This window comes from Oryza glaberrima, chromosome 11 (assembly GCF_000147395.1).
Source record: "Oryza glaberrima chromosome 11, OglaRS2, whole genome shotgun sequence".
NCBI classification, from domain to species: Eukaryota; Viridiplantae; Streptophyta; class Magnoliopsida; order Poales; family Poaceae; genus Oryza; species Oryza glaberrima.
This window is the reverse complement of record NC_068336.1, coordinates 19,004,390-19,026,084: the sequence shown is the minus strand read 5'-3', so window position 1 is coordinate 19,026,084 and position 21,695 is coordinate 19,004,390. Positions and strand designations below refer to the sequence as shown.

The 21,695-nt window shown below is 38.4% G+C and overlaps 2 protein-coding genes across 3 annotated transcripts; both read left to right on the top strand.

The window, feature by feature from the left end:
* Positions 1–612: 612 nt before the first annotated feature.
* On the top strand, positions 613–7,020 carry LOC127755192 (centromere/kinetochore protein zw10 homolog). The gene is made up of 14 exons (XM_052280850.1): positions 613–1,170; positions 1,273–1,416; positions 2,049–2,222; positions 2,556–2,714; positions 2,792–3,022; positions 3,125–3,235; positions 3,412–3,504; positions 4,839–4,934; positions 5,420–5,548; positions 5,676–5,753; positions 6,054–6,212; positions 6,284–6,425; positions 6,521–6,603; positions 6,764–7,020. The coding sequence occupies exons 1-14, from the start codon at positions 634–636 to the stop codon at positions 6,845–6,847; spliced, it is 2,220 nt and encodes a 739-aa protein (XP_052136810.1). The 5' UTR covers positions 613–633; the 3' UTR covers positions 6,848–7,020.
* A 1,938-nt stretch (positions 7,021–8,958) lies between these two features.
* On the top strand, positions 8,959–17,543 carry LOC127754502 (protein MRG1-like). 2 transcript variants are annotated; one of them, XM_052280060.1, is made up of 13 exons: positions 8,959–9,093; positions 9,179–9,370; positions 9,804–9,857; positions 9,981–9,994; positions 11,012–11,157; positions 12,160–12,195; positions 12,287–12,327; positions 13,052–13,156; positions 13,826–13,905; positions 15,425–15,574; positions 15,926–16,095; positions 16,894–16,978; positions 17,293–17,543. In XM_052280060.1, exons 2-13 carry the CDS (start codon positions 9,269–9,271, stop codon positions 17,375–17,377), a joined length of 1,068 nt encoding a protein of 355 aa, XP_052136020.1. In that variant the 5' UTR covers positions 8,959–9,093; positions 9,179–9,268; the 3' UTR covers positions 17,378–17,543. The 2 variants fall into 2 exon arrangements, with proteins under 2 accessions (XP_052136020.1, XP_052136021.1); XM_052280061.1 differs by lacking the exon at positions 15,425–15,574.
* Positions 17,544–21,695: the final 4,152 nt, after the last annotated feature.

Genomic DNA, 21,695 nt, shown 5'->3' with positions numbered 1-21,695 from the left:
GAGTGAAAATGGCAATTTTACCCCTAATTTATGGGATTAGAGCTAATCATGTGGATGCTTGAGTAGTACTAGTACACTGCCACATCTGCTATTTCATGGCTTGAGTAGTACTAGTACACTGCCATATATGCTACTTCATGGATTAAGGACATGTTCACTTTGATGCTAAAAAAAACCTTAGGCAGGATTTCTTATATAATTACCAAAATTTAGCAGCAAACTAAATGTAGCCACTTTTTTGGTAACTTTACCAAAACTTAGTAAGGTTGAAAATGGCATCAAAGTAAACAAACCCTAAACTAATGCAACCAGTCCAATCAATTCAAAACTTTTCACTTTCTTTATGGATGCTTTTCTAGGAGTTTGCAACTGTATGCTGTTGGAAAAGTACAGCGTCAACAAATATGGGACATTTGCTTGGGAGCAGAACGACCTCATTTGTGGGACGGAGGGAGTACTGCCCTGCAACTATGGAAGATGCCCTTACTCATGGAGTAATTTTTTTCTTAAGCCCCTAGCCCCTACCTTTGTTGCTATTATCAAACAAGTCCCCAACGGCTTAACTCCTCCCCGTCCGGATCCCGGAGCGCCGCCCCCACCCCCCCCCCCCCCACCGCCTCGTCGCCGGCGGCGATGGCCGACGACGTGCGCGAGCTCCTCCTCTCCACCACCGCCGACGCCGACCCCTCCACCCCGCTCTCGGCCCCGGACCTCCGCCTCCTCATCGACCGCCTCCGCATCCGCTCCGACCGCCTCCACGCCTCCGCGCTCTCCTTCGCCTCCTCCCACCGCGCCCCGCTCGCCGCCGCGCTCCTCCGCGCCGCCGACTCCTCGGCCTCGTCCTCCTCCCTCGAGTCCTCCCTCGCGTCGGCGCTCGCCCCGCTCTCCTCGTCCCCGGGCCTCTCCGACCTCAGGGAGCTCTCCGACCGCCTCCTCGCCGCCCGCCGCGAGCTCCGCGAGCGGCAGGAGCACCTCGCCGCCGCCTCCTCGGTAGCCGACCTCGCCGCTCGACTTCGTGCCGCTCGCACCTCACCCGACCCCCTCGCCGCCGCCGCCGCCGCTGCCGAGCTCAAGCCTCTCCTGGTGGATCCCGAGGGATCTGGATCTAGTCAGGACGAACCCGTCGTGTTCGGGCTTCTCCGGAACGACTGGGAGCAGCTAGTCGACGAGGTGATGGGGGTTCTACTCCGGAGGGTTTCGGGTTTTGTTACGATTTGTGTTTGTGCAGTTGTGCTAACTGTCAGTGATAATGATTTTTTGGTGATAATGTAGTTGCAAGTGATGCTTGCGAAGAACTTGGAGGAATGCGTGGAGTTTGCGCCGGAGGGAGGGAAGGTGATGGTGAGGACTGCGCCTGTAGGCAAGTCCGGTGGAACACCTGGTGTGGAGCTTTGCGTGGCTCTGCAGGCCTTGGAGGTGAGGTTTATACTGAGAAAATCAGTTTGGTGTGAGAGCTCCAAATTTGGACCATAAAACATATCTAGCAGATAAATGTTGCCAGGAGATCATAGGAATTATCTTGGTGTTCAGCGATTGCCTTAGAATAAGAAATACATAAGTGCATATTTTTGTGCTACGGTATTTAGTTTTTGATGGAAATTTGGAACATCAAATGGTAATATTGTCCTTAAGCTTTACAATTTGTTAAGTACTGAACAATAATAGCATTAAAGTTTGCCAGCGGGAGAGGTGGATAATTTCAGAGTGCTGAAATTGTCTCCTCGCACCTTTGAAAAGGAGCATATTGCACCAATCATATTTGTTAGATCTTCTGTACCGATACTATTGTTTTATTCTTTTCATACCCTCCAAACGTAGCAGGTGATTCTGTGGTTTGTGGAATCAACCTTTCTTACTTCTCTTGGGTCCCCATAAGGCTAGCCCCATGAATCATTTGATCTCCAGATGTTGCAGAATAACTAGGCTAAGCCATATGTGATATAGTAGGAAGCTCCATGTCTCCACTACCTGTATTGATGACCTGTATGCTGCAATGAGCTTTGAAAAGCAAGTCACTTTCTCATTTTCTGTTGTTCCTTTATGTACAGATAATTGATGCTGTAGACTATGGAATGACAAAGCTAGCAGACTTGATGATCAAGCATGTCCTAGTTCCAGCTATCAGCAACATATCTGTGGCAGTTTCTGTGGAAGCACTTGAGAAAAGTGGTCCTCAATACCCTATATCAATCTTGTGTGTAACCCCAACAGAGGAACTACAGGTAAGTGGTTCGTAGTGTTTCTTGATTCACCAGAGCTAATTGGTCATTGTCAATCATGTGCCTGTTATTTTCAAGGCATTAACTCAACATATATGTTGCATATTCAAAAAAATTAAAGATGCAGTTACTTCTAAAGAAAAAGATTCAAATCTTTTTCTGGATGCTGGCTGCTTTATTGAGTATGGAAAATTAGACAATTTCATATATGAAATCACGAACCCTTGAGTGATGATTATGATATCTTGGAAATGCATTGAGTACTAAGGAAAGTTGATTGTTGTATTCATTTCTTATTGTCTTGGAAAGTCATCTAATTGGTTACTATTATTCAAGGGCTACAAAGATGGTTCAGCTCTTTACTCAAGAATAATAGATATAATCAAGTTTGTATGTGAGACCATTTGTGGAGAAAATATCACATGGATGCAGTCTTTTTCAAAGTTAACTTGGTCAAGAATATCTGACCTGGTTATCAAACATTTTATCTCCAAGGTATGCATTTACCTTATTCATTTGATAAAATTATGCTCAAGAGTTGATTAATTGGAGTAATCATTCAATTGTGTCAGGCTGTTCCTCATGAGGCATCCAAGCTAATTGAGTTCCAAGATGTTGTGAGAAGTACAACTGAATTTGAGAATACTCTTAGGAATATGATGTTCATTTCACATGAAAAAAGGGATGGCAAGTTGACCCAATTTGTTGATGATGTTGAAGTCCATTTCGCTGTAAGGAAGAGAAATGAGATCTTGGTAAAAGCAAGACATCTTCTTGTACATTATGATTACGACAATCCTCTTGTGAGTTGCTTTGGTCGATTCCCTGTTTTCTTGTGCGAACTACTGAGCAGTATAGTGTGAAATTCATCGTACAAAACATATTAAAGGGGCCTGTTATTTCAGGCATCACATGATCGAGAAGATTCCATTGTTGATTTACTTTTCCTGCCAGAAAAGTGTTTTATATCTAAATCAGCACTTCAATTAATGAAACTTGTTCATGGAGCCCTGAAGGTATACCTGGACCCACATTCTTTCTGCTGTTTATATATATTATCTAGAGTACTTGTACTAATTTGACATGGTTTGTTATTCCTTATCACATTTCTGTGCAAATGCTGTTGGCTATTGTAAACAAAAAAGTCTGGATTTGATATACATCCATTTTTGCTGTTGAATAACCAGTGCAGGATGCTTGTTTGTCATCCGCAAGAGTTGCAAAGGAGTTATGCTATGCTGCTAGGGACGCCTTACTCTTGTACAAGGCTATTGTGCCAGTTCAGGTTTGTACATATGCAAATCAACCAAAGCTCCAGAGATGATAACATCTGCTGTTCAATCATATGGATTGGCTTTTAGCTGTACCATTTAGGATAATCCACAGAGAAATATCAATTGATGTCCATTATATTTGGAGTGTTAATTAATGACTATTATTTATTCTTGTTTGCAAGTATGGTGCTGCCTTCAGGTGTACATGTGATTGTTTGTTTTGCTCTTTTTGTTTTTGCATGTTGCTGATATAAGAATGTTTATTAGCAAGGATCTATATGCTTTTATATCACTATTAGCTTTTGGAGAAAGGAAAACTTAGTAGAATAAGATTCAATTTAATATGCATGGCTTGATGATTTCCCTCAGTGTGTATTCTACTTTAACTAAACCTGCACCCTAATAGATGTAAATGTAGAGGAAATAATTCTTAGTTTTAGCTACAGTAAAACACCCTTTGTAGTCACATGGTCATGGCATGCTTAGTTTAAGCAAGTGTTTCATGTAGCTAATGTGCCTCCTATTTGGTGCATCCCTATGGTTTAATAACGCACAGTAAAACTGTTTTTTAGGGCAACACAGTAAAACTGTTCAAACAATTTAATTGCTGGCTTGCTGCTTTGTGTTATGGGGAAACCTCCCTTTAGTAGATCATACCATACTCTATTCTTCAGTTGGCAAGGCCCTAGACAGGGAACCCTAAGTCCTAACCGACAGCAGGGGGGGTGGGAGAGTAGAAAAGGTACATGAGATAATAGTGTTGCCGTGTTGGTCCTCACATCGCAAGTCTGTCTAACAAACTCTTAAGTTGAGAATGAAACAAATGGACTGAAGATAAACCTAAGCAAAATATAAGGAGCTGGCTGACTTATCTGTCATGCCGCAGCTCCTGGTGGTGGTATGTGTGGCTATTTGGTGCATCCCAGACATTACACTAATTCTATGTTACAGGCGCTATTTTTTTTTCTTGAATACACAAGAGAGTTGCGTATCATTTCATAAGAGTGCAAGAGAACACGGGGAGGGAAGCAGAAGCAATCCCTCACCCTACAGACATACAGACTTAAGTTTACATGAAACCACAAAACAATGACCTCACCCAAGTGGGGATAGCGACCTACTGAGGAACTCCCTAAGCAAAGAAGCTCCCATACACCAAAGGCCACACTCATTAGCCACCATAATGACAGTCATTACATTAGGACCGACGCCGTTAAACACACAGTCATTTCTATGATTCCATATTTCCCAAGCCACCAAGAGTTACAGGTGCTATTACTGAGCCATGATACAAACTAATTGAACTTTGGCACTCACCTCTTCTTTTTTTTTGGGTCTTCTGCAGCTAGAGAAGCAACTCGATTGTATCAATCAAGTAGCTGCCATTATTCACAACGACTTCTACCATTTGTCCCAAGAAATTCTTGGTCTTGCATTTGAGGTTTGTGGATCCTACTCTTTGCTGCTTGTTATAGTGATTGATCCTGATGTGTTGATTTTCGTGAGTATACTTTCTGCAGTCCTTCATACTGGAATATAGACTTGCCATATGGACTATGTATTGTCTCCATCCTTTATTCTTATGTTTTATGACCTCTCTTCGCTCTTACAACGTTCTTTAATTGTCAGTTTCAGTGGAAAGCAGATTGATTTTTTTTTCTTTGCTAAATCACTATCTGCATGCTGTCCAGCCTACCTTCTCCTGTTGTTGGTTTGAACTAGCATTCTATAATCATGGGATTAAGTGTTTTTACATCATAGATTGGTAACTGTATAATTCTGCCTATCATAACATTTATGGACCTCTGTTTTTCCCTTGGGCAAGTGCAACCTCACTGTATTATTTTCCTGCTGAACTTAAAGATTCCTTCTTTTCTTTTAAATTGTGTTACGTTTTTACTGACCTTTCTTGATGCTTTTCTCCAGTACCGTGCAGATTTTCCTGGTGACCTACAGAAACTAGTTGTTTTTGTGGATTTAGCCCCAACCTTCTCTCAGATGGCAGATGGTGTACTTACAAGGCAAATCCAGCTTGTTACTGCAAACTTAATAGAGGTATTTTGTTATCTATTTGTTTTTGGAAGTAGGCAAGTGTTGAAATCTGAAGTCTGGGGAAAATACTAAACATCAAAAATGGTTTGAGGACACATTTGGAGCTCCTAATTTGTTAAATTACATTCAGGCTATAGATGGCGCTGATGGTTTTCAGAATACACACCAACCTCAGCATTATGAATCAGCAAAATTCAGTATTGAGCAGGTATGTTTCATTGCAAAGATGTCAGTTACTTGGACCTTGTAGAAATAGTAGTGAATAACCTAGACCGATTACTGTACTTTTGGAGTGGTCAACAGTAGAATAGAAATTGTTCTTAACATCTTATCCATGTCCTGCAATGGAATCACAATTATCTTCTTTATCTAGTGCAAAATCATCAATCACAACCAATTCAATCTGTCAACTAAATGTCTTGATTTTTCTTCAAATTTGAGTTACAAAATATAGGTCATACTTCTGCACGTTGATGCATTATTATGGTATATATTGACTTCCATTCAGGTTGTGTTCATTTTAGAAAAAATACACATTATGTGGGAATCGATACTGCCAAGATCAATTTACAAGAGAAGTATGTGTTACATCCTTGGATCTGTCTTTTCTAGAATTACAAAAGATATGCTCCTAATAGATGACATGGCAGCAGAGGAGACATTACAGGTGAGACATATTATCCTTGGAAGGTTTGAGCTCATCATTCTTGATATTTATTATATGTGATATGCGTACAGCTGCAAGGTCTTATCCATTTGGCTCTTGAAAACCTCTCATCACTATTTCTGTCCCTGGTTGAGAATGAGTTCTTGGACCATCAAACTTGGATCGAGTTGGATGAGATTATACGACCTTTGAAGAAGTTCCGGAAGCTAGCGGGTATATTTCACCTTGCTATGATTTTCATAGTATATGTTTAATGTTTTTTTAATTCTCCTCAAGAAAATACTAAAGTGATTTACAATATTACTCAGAGCTGCTTGATATGTCGTTGAAATCCATCACGGCCGCTTGGGAAAGTGGGGAGTTAACTAATTGTGGTTTCACATCGTCTGAGGTGAGCGAGTAGATTTTTGGGCTACCTTTGGAGTCACGTGTTTTCTTTGATAGTCCTAGAAATCTGTTTACTATCATGTTTGTTTTATTTTGATACTTCAGTTTTCTAAAACTGAAAATATAATTAGGCTAAATTTAACAAATCTGCTTACTTTGTGCAGGTACAAAATTTTGTCAAAGCAATATTTGCGGATTCTCCTCTTAGGAAGGAGTGCCTATTATGGATTTCTAGGACACCATCTTAGGATGCAGAAATCAAACTATTTGTTCTTTACTAATTCATTAGGCATCTTGTCATTGCCCTTCGTTTGTACAGATCTGGTTATGTTGTGCTTTGCATTTACTTTCATGGATAGTATGGACTATGGGGGTTTCACTCGATACAGAAACATCTATATATTCTGGCACTACAACATTACCAGAACATTTCGATCCACCCGTTCAAGAATAGGATAATGCCAATGCAAAGAAGAAAATACCTTTTTTTTCAACCTTTAAGTCAGTATTCTAGGGCCTACTTGGCTGTGTTCTTTTGGAGGAGGGTTGGGAACTAATCAATCTCCACACGCAAAACAGAGCTTCCACACGCAAAACAGAGCTATGGATTGATGCACGATTAATTAAGTATTAGCTATAAACAACTTTAAAATAAATTAATATGATTTTCTAAAGTAATTTTCTATAGACATTTTTTTGAAAAAACACTGTTTAGTAATTTAAAAAGCGTGTGCGCGGAAAACGATAGATGTGAGTTAGGCTCTGTTTGTTTCAGCTTATGATTATTATAATCTAGATTATTAAGCCAGATTACTATAAGCTGGATTATAATAAGCTGACATAGAATAAGCTGTGAGTTGTTTGTTTGTCTGGATTATTGGAGGCATGGATTATTGGGTTTGAAAGGATAAAGTTTATAATGCCCTCAGCTATCTGTTCGTTGATGGCATAGGTGGGTAATTTTTCTCAAGTATATAGGGGTAGTGGGTCTTTAGCCACTCAATAATCTAAAAAAAAGCTCCTCTAGAGCAGCTTATTAGATTATAATAATATGCTATAGATTATAATAATTTGTTATAATAATCTACTTGTTTGTTTCAGCTTACTCCTAATAAGCTAGATTATAATAATCCTAAGCTGAATCAAACAGGGCCTTAGGAACTTAGGGCAAAGAACACAATGTTAGCATGGCTCTACTTTTAAATTTAATTCTGATAGCTGGATCTAGAGTGGAGTTGTGAAACAACATGAATGTAGCATCACCTCTCTAATTCATTTTATGAGAGCACTCTAGCCTATTTCGCTCCCTTTTGGGTGGAGCTAAAATTGTTTAGTTCAGTCTACAATGTAGCATCACCTCTCTAATTCATTTTATGAGAACACTCTAGCCTATTTCGCTCCCATTTGGGTGGAGCTAAAATTATTTAGTTCGGTTCTAGCTTTATAAGAGGTGAAGCTGGAGGTCAAACTAAGGAGTTTTTTTATTTTTTTATCTTATTAATAGACCTTTTCGAAATGTATTACTAAATTACGCCACGCGTAGCAGCGTAGCAATGTCATATTGCCATGCCAGCGTGCCCAAAAGGTTCAATTCTCGAAAATATTTTTCGGAAAGGTCTATTAATAAAATTAAAAAAATATAACAAAGTCTAAAAAATAAAATAAATTCCCATATTGCCATGCCAGCGTGTCCAAAAGGTTCAATTCTCGAAAATATTTTTTGGAAATGTCTATTAATAAAATTAAGAAAAAATATAACAAAGTCTAAAAAATAAAATAAATTCCAAACTAAGTTGTTTGGTCTCACCTACTCCCTCCTGGAGTACAACGAATCTCATTGACCCCTCGGAACTTCTGGTTGCGTTCGTTTCTTGCTGTTGAGATCTTCAACAAAAGAATGTAGCCCCTTCTTTCTAATGAGTTTCAAACTCATCTCACTTTTCGCGTGTATACTTTTCAAACAACTAAACGGTACATGTTTTGTAAAAGGTTTATATAGAAAAGTTATTTAAGAAAATCATATTAATTTATTTTTCAAGTTTTTTATTATTAATACTTAATTAATCATGTGTTAATCTAACCCATCCAAAAGAACACACTCGCTAGATAAAAGAGCTCGATTGGCGGTTTGTATTGCAACGGTCATAACCCTCTAAAACTTACTACTCCCTCTATTTCAGGTTATAATATGGTTTGACTTTGGTCAAAGTCAGTTTGACTAAGTTTATAGAAAAAATTAATATAAATATCACTATATTTGCCTATAAACTTAGTCAAATTTAAAGCAGTTTAATTTTAATCAAAATCAACATCTTATAACCTCACACGGAGGGAGTACTCCTGCTTGGCCTATTTTTCCTGATAAGTGAGGCTGTGTATTGAAGTATCTCTCTCTAAAGATTCTTGGACGACTCGTGCTCGTGCGTAAAAGAAAGAAATCTCCCGTCTCCTCGTCGTCCCTGGCGAGCAGAGCAGGAGAGGGGAGGAGATCCTGGTGAGCATCCATCCACATCCTCTTTCTGATTCATCTCTCGTCGTTCCTGGCGTTCGTTCGTTAACCCTAGCTTCTCTTCTTCTAGATCTGGAAGAAGGAGCTCTTCTCCGAATTTCAGAACCCTAAACCTCAATACAAGCAACAGTTTGTTTGTTCCCCCAAAGTACCCCCACCAATGTCCCAAGCTGGATCGGAATCCGCCGCTGCCAAGGAGCCGTCGTTCAAGGAGGGCGAGAGAGTGCTCGCCTACCACGGCCCGCTCCTCTACGAGGCCAAGGTCCGCTCCTTAATCCCTCTCTTCTCCCCCCCTATCTCCCGTTCCATTCCGCTCCAATCCAACCTAGGGTTTCGTTTAATTTTGCGAAGAAATGGCGCTAGGATTTACCGAATTCGGATTCAGACCAAACAAAACAAACAAGCAAACAAGCATTCGCCTCCATAGCTGTATTGCGCCGCTCTGATACTTTGAAATTTTCGCTAGTAGTACTAGTATTTACCAAGGGAATTTACTAAATTTACTAATTACTGCGCAAAATCCTCTGCACCAGGAAATTAAATTCCCTCTGCTTGCCTTGCTTTTCTGCTAGTCTAGTGTAGGTCATATCTGTGCACTGCGATTCCGTTCATCATTTCCTAGCCTTCTTTCGCTTGTTAATTGCATTCCCTAATTGATTGTCTTCATTTCCCTCCCTCCCTTTGGATTTCTCAAGGTTCAAAAGTCCGAAAACAAGGAGGATGAGTGGCGGTATCACGTCCATTATCTTGTAAGTCCTATAAGTCTCCGTCGCCATTGTACACCATGACAAGTGCTTAAAAATAAAGCATTAACTTTGGGTGTTCCCTTTCGATATCGAGGAACCAACGAATCTTCCTTTCTTCTTTTGTAGGGTTGGAATAAGAGGCAAGTGCATACCATGGATGATCGATAAGTCTTACATGCTTACCTATAGCTAATAACTTATTACCAATGCTTTCCAGTTCTTTATGTTGATGTGAATATTTTTCTAACCGTACAAGGAATATCTGTACCTGTACTTATATGATGCATTTGATGTTTATTCTATGAAGCAATTGATATTATTATTACATATAGTAGCATGAGATATGTGAAAGTGAAAGTATGCAAAGCTTCTCATGCATCTGCACTGGCCTCAATCTGATTAATACAGAACTACAGCATAGCATCATATCAAATCCATAGAATTCAGAACAGGCTCTGGGCTACTTCTGTGTCTCTTTGTTGTGTAATGGAAATATATGATGTTTTTTAAACCATTGAATCAAACTTTTATAGTTTTGACCACCAATATATCAAATGCTATTTATAGATTCACTTGTAAATGAAGCCATTAGATTCGTTTATGAAACATAATTTTAAATATGATAATTGAATGATTATGTTGATGAATTCATCTGTAGAACATGATCTATGTCTCAGTTGGGGAAGTGATCCTATACCCGTTTTGTTGACTTTTGTTTTAGGACACGAGTGAGTGCCTGGAGCCCAGATGACTGACATATATTTAAATATGACCAATCCATTTTCTATGTGTGAATTGAAGTGATGACAACACAAATTTGTTTAATAGTTGTGCCGGATGAAAAATTTCACTGAGGCCCTTGACAGTTTAAAAGTGTCTAAGTTGGATTTTGGACGTTGAGTTGGATATGGATGACCTTATGCATGTTGACATGTTCTAGTGTATTATTTTTCTGGCAGGGCCATATTGTTGTCTACCACCATGTTTGGGTAGTCCCACATCTTTGCCCATACGGTGCAAATTTTTTTTCTTAATATTTTCATGAATCCTGTTGAGGGGCTTGTTTCTATCATTGCACTGATGCTATTTAGTTGTCTTTCTGCTCTCCTAATCCAAGTAAACAGTCTTCTTAATATGTTTATTTTCAACGAGTACAGCTGGGATGAATGGGTCACAAATGATCGCTTACTGAAATTGACCGACGAAAATATCCGCAAACAACAAGAGCTTGAAAAGAGCCAAGTAGTTGACAAAAACGTAAAATCTGGACGGTCAGCACAGCATAAGCCAAAAGGCTCTAATGGTTAGCTTATGCCTCCCTCTTCTTTCCATTGGAATTGATGACACATGCTTTTTTACTGGGTCGATAGTTTTTACTTCTATCCATGACAAGCTAGATGTATGTTAAATCAATGTTTGTGCTGTTGGATCATGTCTAGACTATTCCACTGGGAGCTTCCTTTCTAGGAACTATTTTGCCAAATTGTTGTTTTTACTATGTTCTGTAGCTGCGAGTGTCATGTTTCTATGATAAATTTTGTATTTTGCTAATAGAAGCATCATCCTGGCAGTGCTTAATCTGTACTTAAAAGAGTAGAAATGCCAAATGGCAAAGAGACTGTGAATATGGGATGGTTATAACTGAATGCTGTGATCATTTACATTGATGGATTAAGCTCAAACTTCACCCTTGGAGATATTTCTTCCGAAGTTTGGAGTTATGAACCAATCTTGGAGTAATTTTGTGATAGTTAGCTTCTGGTACAAGTACGTGGTAGCTTACTGTTATGGGCGTTGGTACTGTGCATATAGGACATTCTGAAATTTCCCATTCATCTTTTTTCATGATCATATTTCTGGTTTTTATGGTGGAAACTATCTCTCAGTTCAATCATGAAAACTGCCATGGCTTTGACACCAATTCAGCATGAAAACTCTCAGAACGTTGTATATGTTCTTTTCAATTGTTAAACTATCTGTTTATCGAATTTGAACTGCAATTTTATTTGTACTTCTAGAAATAAGAAATGATGACAAATGGTAAACCAAAGGGACAGAAAAGATAGAAGTTCCTATTTGCAACAAATATTTTTGTTTGTGACACATTCAGTTTGAAGTTGAATTCTTAATGGGGTGCTACCACTCTATTTGCTACATTGAGAATGGAATTTCCCATGCTGTTATAGTGGTTATACCAAAATTTTTCCCATGCTTCCACCAAAGGATGTGTTTCCACTTTATGTCTTACTTTGTAATTTGTTCCTCTTAAATATGTCTTACCTTATATTGTAATTGCGTTCGGCAGATGCAAAAACTGATAAAGAGGACACCAAGATTATTGGTAAGTTCACTTGTACATTTTTCAAAGTTCTTGGTTCTTCTCATTTGTGTGATACTTATTACATTTGATCTCTGTGATGTTAAAACTGCAGTCAAGGGGAAGAAACGCAAAAGTCAGCCTGGTGGGACTGAGGTGTCTCTCACTTTCAAATATGCTTTATTGTGAAGTATTTGATTTCCATGAAGTTCATTTTCCATCAATTATGATACTGCAATTTGCCTTTTGAGATATCATTTCTAAACTACTGATATTATGCATATTTTTGCTCCTTTGAACTAATAATACTTTTTTTATTAATTCTCTTTTTATTTCTAGTACTACATGATTTGGCAATTATGTTCATTTTTCATCATACATGTGGAAAATGTGAACATTCTATGGTCCATGTGGGCCTTTCTTCAATTTTTACAATATAAGTATAACACTTAAAGTTCTTGACCTTTTGTTGTATGATGATGACTATTTCATTTTCTCAACATTTCTAAAATTGTAATGATGAATATTAGGAAATCTATGCTGCTTCAGTGCTTTGTTTAGTTCTTTACACAACAATCTGATTTCTGGACTACATGATGTTTGCTTACCAGCAAAAGTAATCTAACTGTGTAAGAATTGTGTAGTATGGATAAATTTAGAACACGTTAAATTTAAATTGGAAGTTTGGAACTATGAACTAATGTTTTACATTGTGTTAAGAGAATTCGTTACCTACCTATTATGGTTATGGAGACTGACAAACTTAACATTTTGAAGCTTTCAGCTATATTTGGCAAGCATGTGGTAGACCATTTTATCTATCAAGTTGTCTTGTGGCATATTTGTAAACATAATAACAACTCTGCCCTGGTTGATCCAGGAGAAAGAAAGAAAATCATCTGAGAGTCTCTTCATGTCACATTTTCCTTCAACGCTAAAAAAGCAACTTGTTGATGATTGGGAGTTTGTCACGCAGCTGGGTAAGGTATTCAAATCTTTCTCTGAGCTGTCTTTGATTTATTTATGTCCAAATCACAATCTTCATTGTTCAGTTATAATTGAATATTGTGTCTGAGTTGGCATGGGAACAACAGGTACTTAAGAGAAGCATATTTGTATCAAATAGGAACCAATAAGAGAATGAATACTTGAAATCTTTATTTCCTTCAGAAAAAAGACTAGCAATCTTGACCAGTGGATATATTGTTCATTGTACATTCCGCAGCTAAATTTTGACATATACCACCTTACTGTTAGACAAGCAACCTTGATACCACTCAAACTTACCTAGATCATTAGTTATATTGTGTATCTTTTGTATATTTCGTGTATCTGTGGAGCTGGATTTTCTGCATCTTCTTGAACATGATTGACTGATGCCAATGTGTTGTCATGTTCATTTCTCATGTTAAGGAAACTTGTAAGAATTAAGTTTCCCCCAAAAGGTTACTATTTCAAGAAGTAAGAATTACTAACAACTAGATAGACTTGAATGTTTCAAGTCATTATGTTGCACTAATCCCTGACGTGAAAAGGTACTTGTTAGAAAACTACGAATACGATGAGTTTATCCTCAGTGATGTATGCCAAAGTTAACTGTAACTGTTTATCATTCTACCAGTTCCTTTCCTGAGCCAATTTCCTTGTACTGCAGCTTGTGAAGCTACCTCGGTCCCCCACGGTCGATGATATTCTAAAGAAGTACTTGGAGCACCGGACAAAGAAGGATAACAAGTAAGCATTCTATATAAACATAAATTCTGATTTATTGGCATATCTTTGACACAGCAAGTTATACAGTACGGGATTCGGAATTCTACTGTAGGTATCGAGGCATACACCATGATGTTTTAAACAAATGTTAGTGTCATTAGTGCAATTCCTTATTTGCTACTCAAAAATCCATGTGATCCCTTTACCCCTAATGTCTTGCTGACATGTGGACCCTGGACCAACATGTCATTGAGAGAATGAGCTGCAAATAAGGGAACGAGTAAACTTTCAGAGGTGCAAAAAAGTTACAATTCTCTTAATCTGAAGAAGGGATAAAATAAAGTGCGGAAAGATATTATAGCCTAACATGTTTTTGAAATATAATTGATGTATTTTTCAGAAAATATTGGAAGTTACTCTAATTTTAACAAATAAACAGAAAAAAAAGGAGGATGCTGGTCCGTGAGAATCCCTGAGTTTAAGATTACTCACTGACAAACTAGGAAAAGTTACGTTTGTATAGTGTATTATAGAATTTTATCAAAAAATGGCTGTTCAGATGAATATTCATGAATTTTGGTAGGTTCCCCCACATATAGCAGGATAATCTAAAACAAAGATAGGGACTATCACCTTTGGACAGGTCTTTATGCCGCCTTTCCCTTCAATCTTCAACTAATATGTTTTCACCCTAGGATAGCTTCTAGGAATAATGCGACCTTAAAATGGTATTCTGAATTTCTGATTATGCATTTCCTCCAGAATGCTCATTAGTTTTCTCAAGTTCTCTAGTATGCTTCCACAGAGGGATTTGGGTTTAGTATGATATTGGGTAATCGTGGATTTTTATATTGAGACATAGATGGTGGGCCTGCTGTATCTCATTTTGTCAATGTTTATTTTAGATGCTAAACTTGACTGACATGTCCAGATACACTGGAATGCTGCATATGGCTGTATCCTGTATGTATCGGACATGAGAATGACATGTATTGTTGATTCATATCTTTGCGCTATACCCATAATATGCCAAAACTTATGCAAATTTGACATTTATAGGCCAATTTGTTGCTAAATTAATGGCAGTGTGGCACACACTTTATTGGCCCCATGATCCACATGCCATTAATCAACTTCCCATCCAAAGTTATACAAAACTTATGGCCAATTATATCTTTGTGGAACAATGCTGAGTATAGCATGCTCTGTAAGTTGTGACTAGGGATAAATTTAACTTAAATAAATCAACTAATGATGTGGACTACTGTAACCACATGTCACATGTGAACATTGCAAACATCAATTGCTTCACCTGGCAGCTGCTATCTTTGTTTTGCAACAGCACAACCACAGAATTCCACTCTTAGCTTAGGGTTTGTAATTCATCCTGTGTGTTCTGTGCGCTTGATTACTGATCATTATGTGCAGCATAATCCAACAGTATGTTTACTATGTGCATGTCATTCTCTTACTTAACATGACTGAAAACCATAGCACCAAAAGTCAAACCAGCTATTGAAATGCATCTGTTCTGGTTCAGTGGCTGGGCCTCACTGGTGGGATTATTTTTGTTGTACAATTTGCCTTCACAAGGAGAGTTCCAGCATTTATTGGTCCATGCCCTGGACAAATGTTTCATGTTGCACATTGGCTGCATGGTTCAAGATTTTCATGGTTCAAGATTTCACATGTAACCTTCTGATTTGCCTGTATTTACCTGTCTAATTGCATGAACAGTCCATGAGGCAAACAGAACCATTGAGGTTGCCAATTCTGGTTTCCTATGGTCCGTCAGACTGCTGGTCTTCAACTCTTTCTGGTTAAATTTCACTATATCGAAATGTCCTAAAATCATTTTAATATTCATATTAATAACCATAATTATGGAAATTCTGTCCTTATGCAACAAAGGTTTAGATTTTATGTTATTCTTATCCAAAACCTATTTGCATCATCTGTGCCTGTCAAGCTTGTTTATTTAAAAAAAATATTTATTTTTCTTGAAAAGACCCATTAAAACTTTGTATTGTTTGGACTGAAGGATAAATGACTCTTATGCTGAGATTTTGAAAGGATTGCGATGCTACTTTGATAAAGCATTGCCTGCAATGCTTTTATATAAGAAAGAGCGACAGCAGTACTCTGAAGAGGTTAAAGGCGATGTTTCGCCCTCAACTATATATGGAGCTGAGCATCTACTGCGCCTTTTTGGTATGTGCAGTTCTTGATTACATGAGATATCCTCCAATGAATAAATTATTCAGTAAAGTAAGGAAAAAAAAATAGGAACAAGGTTTATTGTCTGTTCAAAATTTTACTTCCTTCCTGAATGTAACATATAAATTTACTTCTTCAAGGTTTCATTGCATTTCTAACCTTTTTCTCTCGTTGAAACCAATTATATCAGTTTCACTTTTGAATTCATTGTTGTGACTGAGTAAAATTTATTTTATCCTCCTCATCTATTGTGTTGAGTCTAGAAATCAATTCTCAGCCATGAAACAATATAGTGTACACCCCTGAACTATCAAAAGAACCCCTTAAGATCAGTCCAATCTGATTTTTACGGTGGTTCTTTTGCAGAGCTGGCATCCAAGTTATCTACCTTTTTTGCTAACATGGCACCTAATTTGCAAGCAATGTAGAAATAGTTGCCATGTCAAACAAATTGTTAGGATTGCTCTTGGGGGAGCGCTTTAACTGGTTTTGGTAGTTGAGCTTGAAAATGTCCAATTTCATAGTTGAGGGTTGATTTTTAGGTTAGGGCTATAGTTGAAGAGGGTAACATCGACTATTGTGACCTTTGTGTATTCTATTATAGTTTGAACTTAGAGTCTGGGTAATTATTCACAAGTATGAATAAATTGGAACCCCCATTAGCTGAATGAAATACAAGGTTTTGTTTAAGATGAATGTGTTGTGTCGCCTGTCGGTAGGATGTTGAGACTCAGAATAATTTGGAAGGCAAAGTACAATGTTTGAAAGGGTTCACTTCTTGCTGCTTTGCAGTGAAATTGCCGGAGCTACTTGCGTCTGTCAACATGGAAGAAGATGCACTCAACAAACTACAGCAGAAATTGCTGGACATTCTCAAGTAAGCAAATCTTTCTTGATTTTATTGTTGCACATCACTGTGGCAGCATATTCATTTCCCATACACAAATATGTGAAGTCAGTTAGCACCTTCATTTCTTCATGCAATTCCAGCCGTTATTTTTCTTCTATATTATAAACTAGCATCTCTCTAGTTAGCCGACTTTTGGAAACATGCTTGAAAATCTGTCCCACAATTAAATTTCCAGTCAATACCATAATTTTAGTTACGTGCTAACCAGATTGTAGCAATCCCTGATAGTTCGGATACTTTATGACAAAATGCTTACTAAACCAATTGGGAATTCATGGTAGGTTTCTGCAGAAGAATCAGAGTTCGTTCTTCCTTTCAGCGTATGATGGTGGTTCTAAAGGTACTGATGGGATAAAGACCAAGTAGAAGCAAACTGTTGCATCTGTATGTTACTGTACTTAACTGTCTCGCTGTGTTATTTTAACTTTTATGTGATTGAACAATGTGTAGATGAACATCGTAGCACTATTTGCTAATGCTAATTTCATGTAACGCTGCAGAAGGTTTCCTAAAATATGTTACACACATTGCATTTGCATCTGTGAGTTAGAGGATGTGTCCGCCCCCGTGGTCACCCCACATTTGGTACGGTGGTTATCACGAACCACGTGAATTTCATATCCAAAAAGTTGAACTCGAAATTTTCAAATCTTAAAGGTTAAGGTCGTGGTTACTGTGCAGTTACCGCACCTTTAAGCCGTGGTCTTTGGCTTGAAAAACAAAATAACTGAAAAACAGAAAACCGCAACCTTGTATTTGACAACAATAGAAATACCATAATACAATATTCACAACTACAAAGATTGTAGCGTCTACACTATTTTCAACCGATGCCGTCTTCTAGTCATGCCAAACTTGCCAAACTAAAACTTAGGTGGTGTTTTCCTCCCTCAATTCCTCATGCTCATCTCATCAAAACTCACATGTCTTCTAACCAAACGGAACAATTAATAGCCCATCCCTCTAATCTCCCAATGTCTACTAAAAACTTCCCCAACCAAACGACCCGTAGGAGCCAAGTGGGAAAATAAATATTGCTAAAATTTGTAGGACAACAGTTGATCTCCAACCAAAAGAAGAAAAAAAAAGCAAAGCAAATGATGAGGTGAGTTGACATGGTACCAAACATGGTAATGTAGCCTACTTATTAATCCATTTTTCAAGGTTTTTTTGCCTAATACTTAATTAACCATGTATTAATCCGCCGCTCCGTTTTGCACGCGGAGAGAAGGGGTTCCCAACCTCTCCAAAAGAACACAACCTTAGGTTTGTGTTATGTTTGAGTTATAAATGTGTAAATTTTGTGATTAAATTGTCACTAAACCTATGGTTTTGTGATAACTTTATTACTAAATTGTAGTTTTGCGATACTCTATATTAAATCTATAGTTCTACGAGAAATTTAGTGTTAGATCTATAGTTTGTGATATATCACTTTAAATATGTAGTTTTGTGATAATTTAGTCAAAGTGTTGTACTTATATTAAATTTACTCTAATATAATTAATGACAATATATATGGAGTATTTTATTTTCGTTTTACGCATGCATAACGGGCCAGGAAAGAAAGAGTAGGTAGGTAGGTAGGTAGGGGTTGTATATGTTGTAGGCAGCTTAGCTAGAGGAGCGATGGGAATGGGGCGAGACACGGGTGCGTGTGTTAAAAAATGGAATGGTGAAACCTTGCGTCCAAAATTAACGGTATTATATATTTAAAAATAAAGGTAGTATATGACATTATTTACTTTTGACATAATGTTTGATAGTGGCGAATCTTCGTTGGTGTCATAACGTATCTTCCGGTATCATAATATATGCTAATTATACATAGACCATTGTGTTATAACGTATGGACAAGCAGTTTAACCATAGATTTACCGAAAGATGTCGGTATCACCTGACACTGTAGATCTATCCCTGATGTTTGATTGTTCGTCTTATAAAAAAAGTAAGTACATATATGAGCATAAAGTAGAGCATTTTTCCCATCCTTAAGGAGGTACCATGAGGTACGCTGGTTCAGAAGGGGTATGATCGGACTAAAAAAATCTATCGATGAAGAATGACATGAGGGTAATGGGGTCAGTACCACCCGCAATGAGCTCGTGCTGGGGATGCCTCCGTGTCGTTGTCGCAGTCCACGAGGACAAGGAGTTCGCGGCTCGTCGTCCATGACCACAAGGAGTTCACGACTGTATGATGCGCACGTACGCTAGCTCGCCGCCACCGGACTTGTCAACTCTGGACTACTACCCGCCGCCGCTGCCGCCCGTTTACTACACTCCGCCATCCCCGCCGCACACAACTGTCCGCCATTGCCGTACGGAGGCTACAACCCGATGCCGTCGGGATGGTTCGCATCCAAGGCGTCGTTGTGCCGCCGTTGCATCCACGATAGCGCCATCCCATCGTCGCATCGATCCCACCGCGGCCGCCGTCGCATCGATCCCACCGCAGCTATCGTCGCATCGATCCTGCCGCAGCCGCCGTCGCATCGATCCTACCGCGGCCACTGGCCACCGTCGCATCCACCCTGCAGCAGCCGCCGTCGCATCCACCCCAGCAGCGGTCACGGCCGCCGTTGCATCCAGGACCTTCGATGCCTGCCTGCGATGCCACGTGCGGGGAGAAGAGCGAAAACGATGCGTGCGAGATGCGGAAGAGAACGCGAAATTACATAACTACCCTCCCACCATGGTACCGCATCTATTGATCCCTGCGGTACCACGCGGTACAGAAGCTGTACCAGCCGTTCGATGCGGCTAGATGGATGGCCACGATTCGGTACCGCGCTGGCTCAAGGAAGGTAAAAAATCTCCATAAAGTATGTTTAATAATAAAATGAGTTACAACAAAATAAATAATACTTACATACTTGTTTAATATGACGAATGGTCCAATGACTTATATTTGAATAGGGTGGAAACACAAATTTAACAAATCTTAGGAATAGTTGAATTTTAGGAAAACTTTTAAAACATACTACTACTAATGCTTGTGGGTAGGATAACCAAGGAGTACTATTCACACTTGCTTTAACAAATTTGGTTATGGCATGGAATTCCATTCGGTGCATGTAATAGATGCTTTGGGTTTAGCTGATTGTACAGCAGGAATTCGCGAAGAGCAACGCCATGCGATGTTACGTGGCTAATTAACCCATTATAAAGCCATACATGCATAATTCAACCTCACTGTACACGGAAACGCTAGTTAGCGTGTGCCGGCGCGCGCGCTTTTTAGGCCCAGAAGGCCCAGCGCCGCTGCGCCGGCGCGCGCGCCTTCCCCACGCTTTTTTTTTCCTTTTTTTTTCGTTTTTTTCTTTTTTTCCTCACTTTTTTCTGATTTTTTTTTATCTTTTAGCATGTTTTGAGTTTGAAAGTTTTTAAATTTTGAGTTGAAAGTTTTCAAATCTGAACTTGAAAGTTTTCGAATCTCGAGTTGAAAGTTTTCAAATCTCAAATTGAAAGTTTTCAAACTTTTCAAATCTGGATTTGAAAGTTTTTGAATCTCGATTCTCGAGTTGAAAGTTTTCAAATCTGAGTTGAAAGTTTTCAAATCTCAAGTTGAAAGTTTTCAAATTTAAGTTGAAAGTTTTTAAAATTTGACTTTAAAATTTAAAACTTAAATCGAAAGTTTTCAAATCTAACTTGAAAATTTTCAATCTGTTAGTAAAAAAATATCTCAAAAAAATCTCCAGAATATTTTTCTTAATTATTATTATTAGTGTTAAGTATATTAACTAACATAGGTAGTTAAGACTAAAAGGAAGGAAGTGCTCGCCAGCTCCTTTTCCTAGCGCGCACATGCGCTATAGCAATCCCCCACTCTACAAGCACAAGAAAAGAATATCCATGCACCACAAAGTCTGTGTTGCCAATTAAATTACACATCACAACAACTAAATAATTCTCGTGATATATCTCCGTAGCACACCTTATCAATACTATTTAAAACAATAATGGTTTTCCATCCATGCTTGGACGACTTTTGCATATTTGATTACCTTATCTTGGAATCCTTCACCGACGACTCACAGCTAGCAGGGGCAGCTAGACTTTCAGTGCAAGCTCAATACTAGAGCTAACTAATAACTATAAAAATCTACAGAAAATAATAGGTGCAATTTTAATTTTAACACCGTTTAAATCGTTATTATAAACTATCACGGGAACATTACAAAACTAACACTAGAACAGGACATTTGGCATTTTTGTAAAATATAAAAAACTAGTGGCAAATATACAAATGCCCCAAAATAAAATTAGAGTTAATATGTACTCCATCCATCCCAATTTGATCATCATATTTACTCCATACATCCCAATTTAATCATCATATTTACAAATGGCACCGAGACTAAGGCAAAAAAAACAACATTTCTTCTGTAATTAAACCTCGTCGATCAAGGTGTGTTATGTAAGACATGCAACGTGCAATTGCATGCATGCGAGGCATGCAACGATGACATTTACTTCTGATAAATGAACAGACATGCAATGCTGACAATTTACTTCTGCGCATACAAAGGAACATATGTTAGATGGTGATCAATTTGGGAAAACCTCAAAAATATTAAGGGGTGATCAAATTAAGATGGAGGGAGTACTACAGATTAGCTATAAGCTGTCGCTGTTGCCAGTAGTTTTTCTCTTCTCCTATCTCTTTCTTTCACGTATGTACT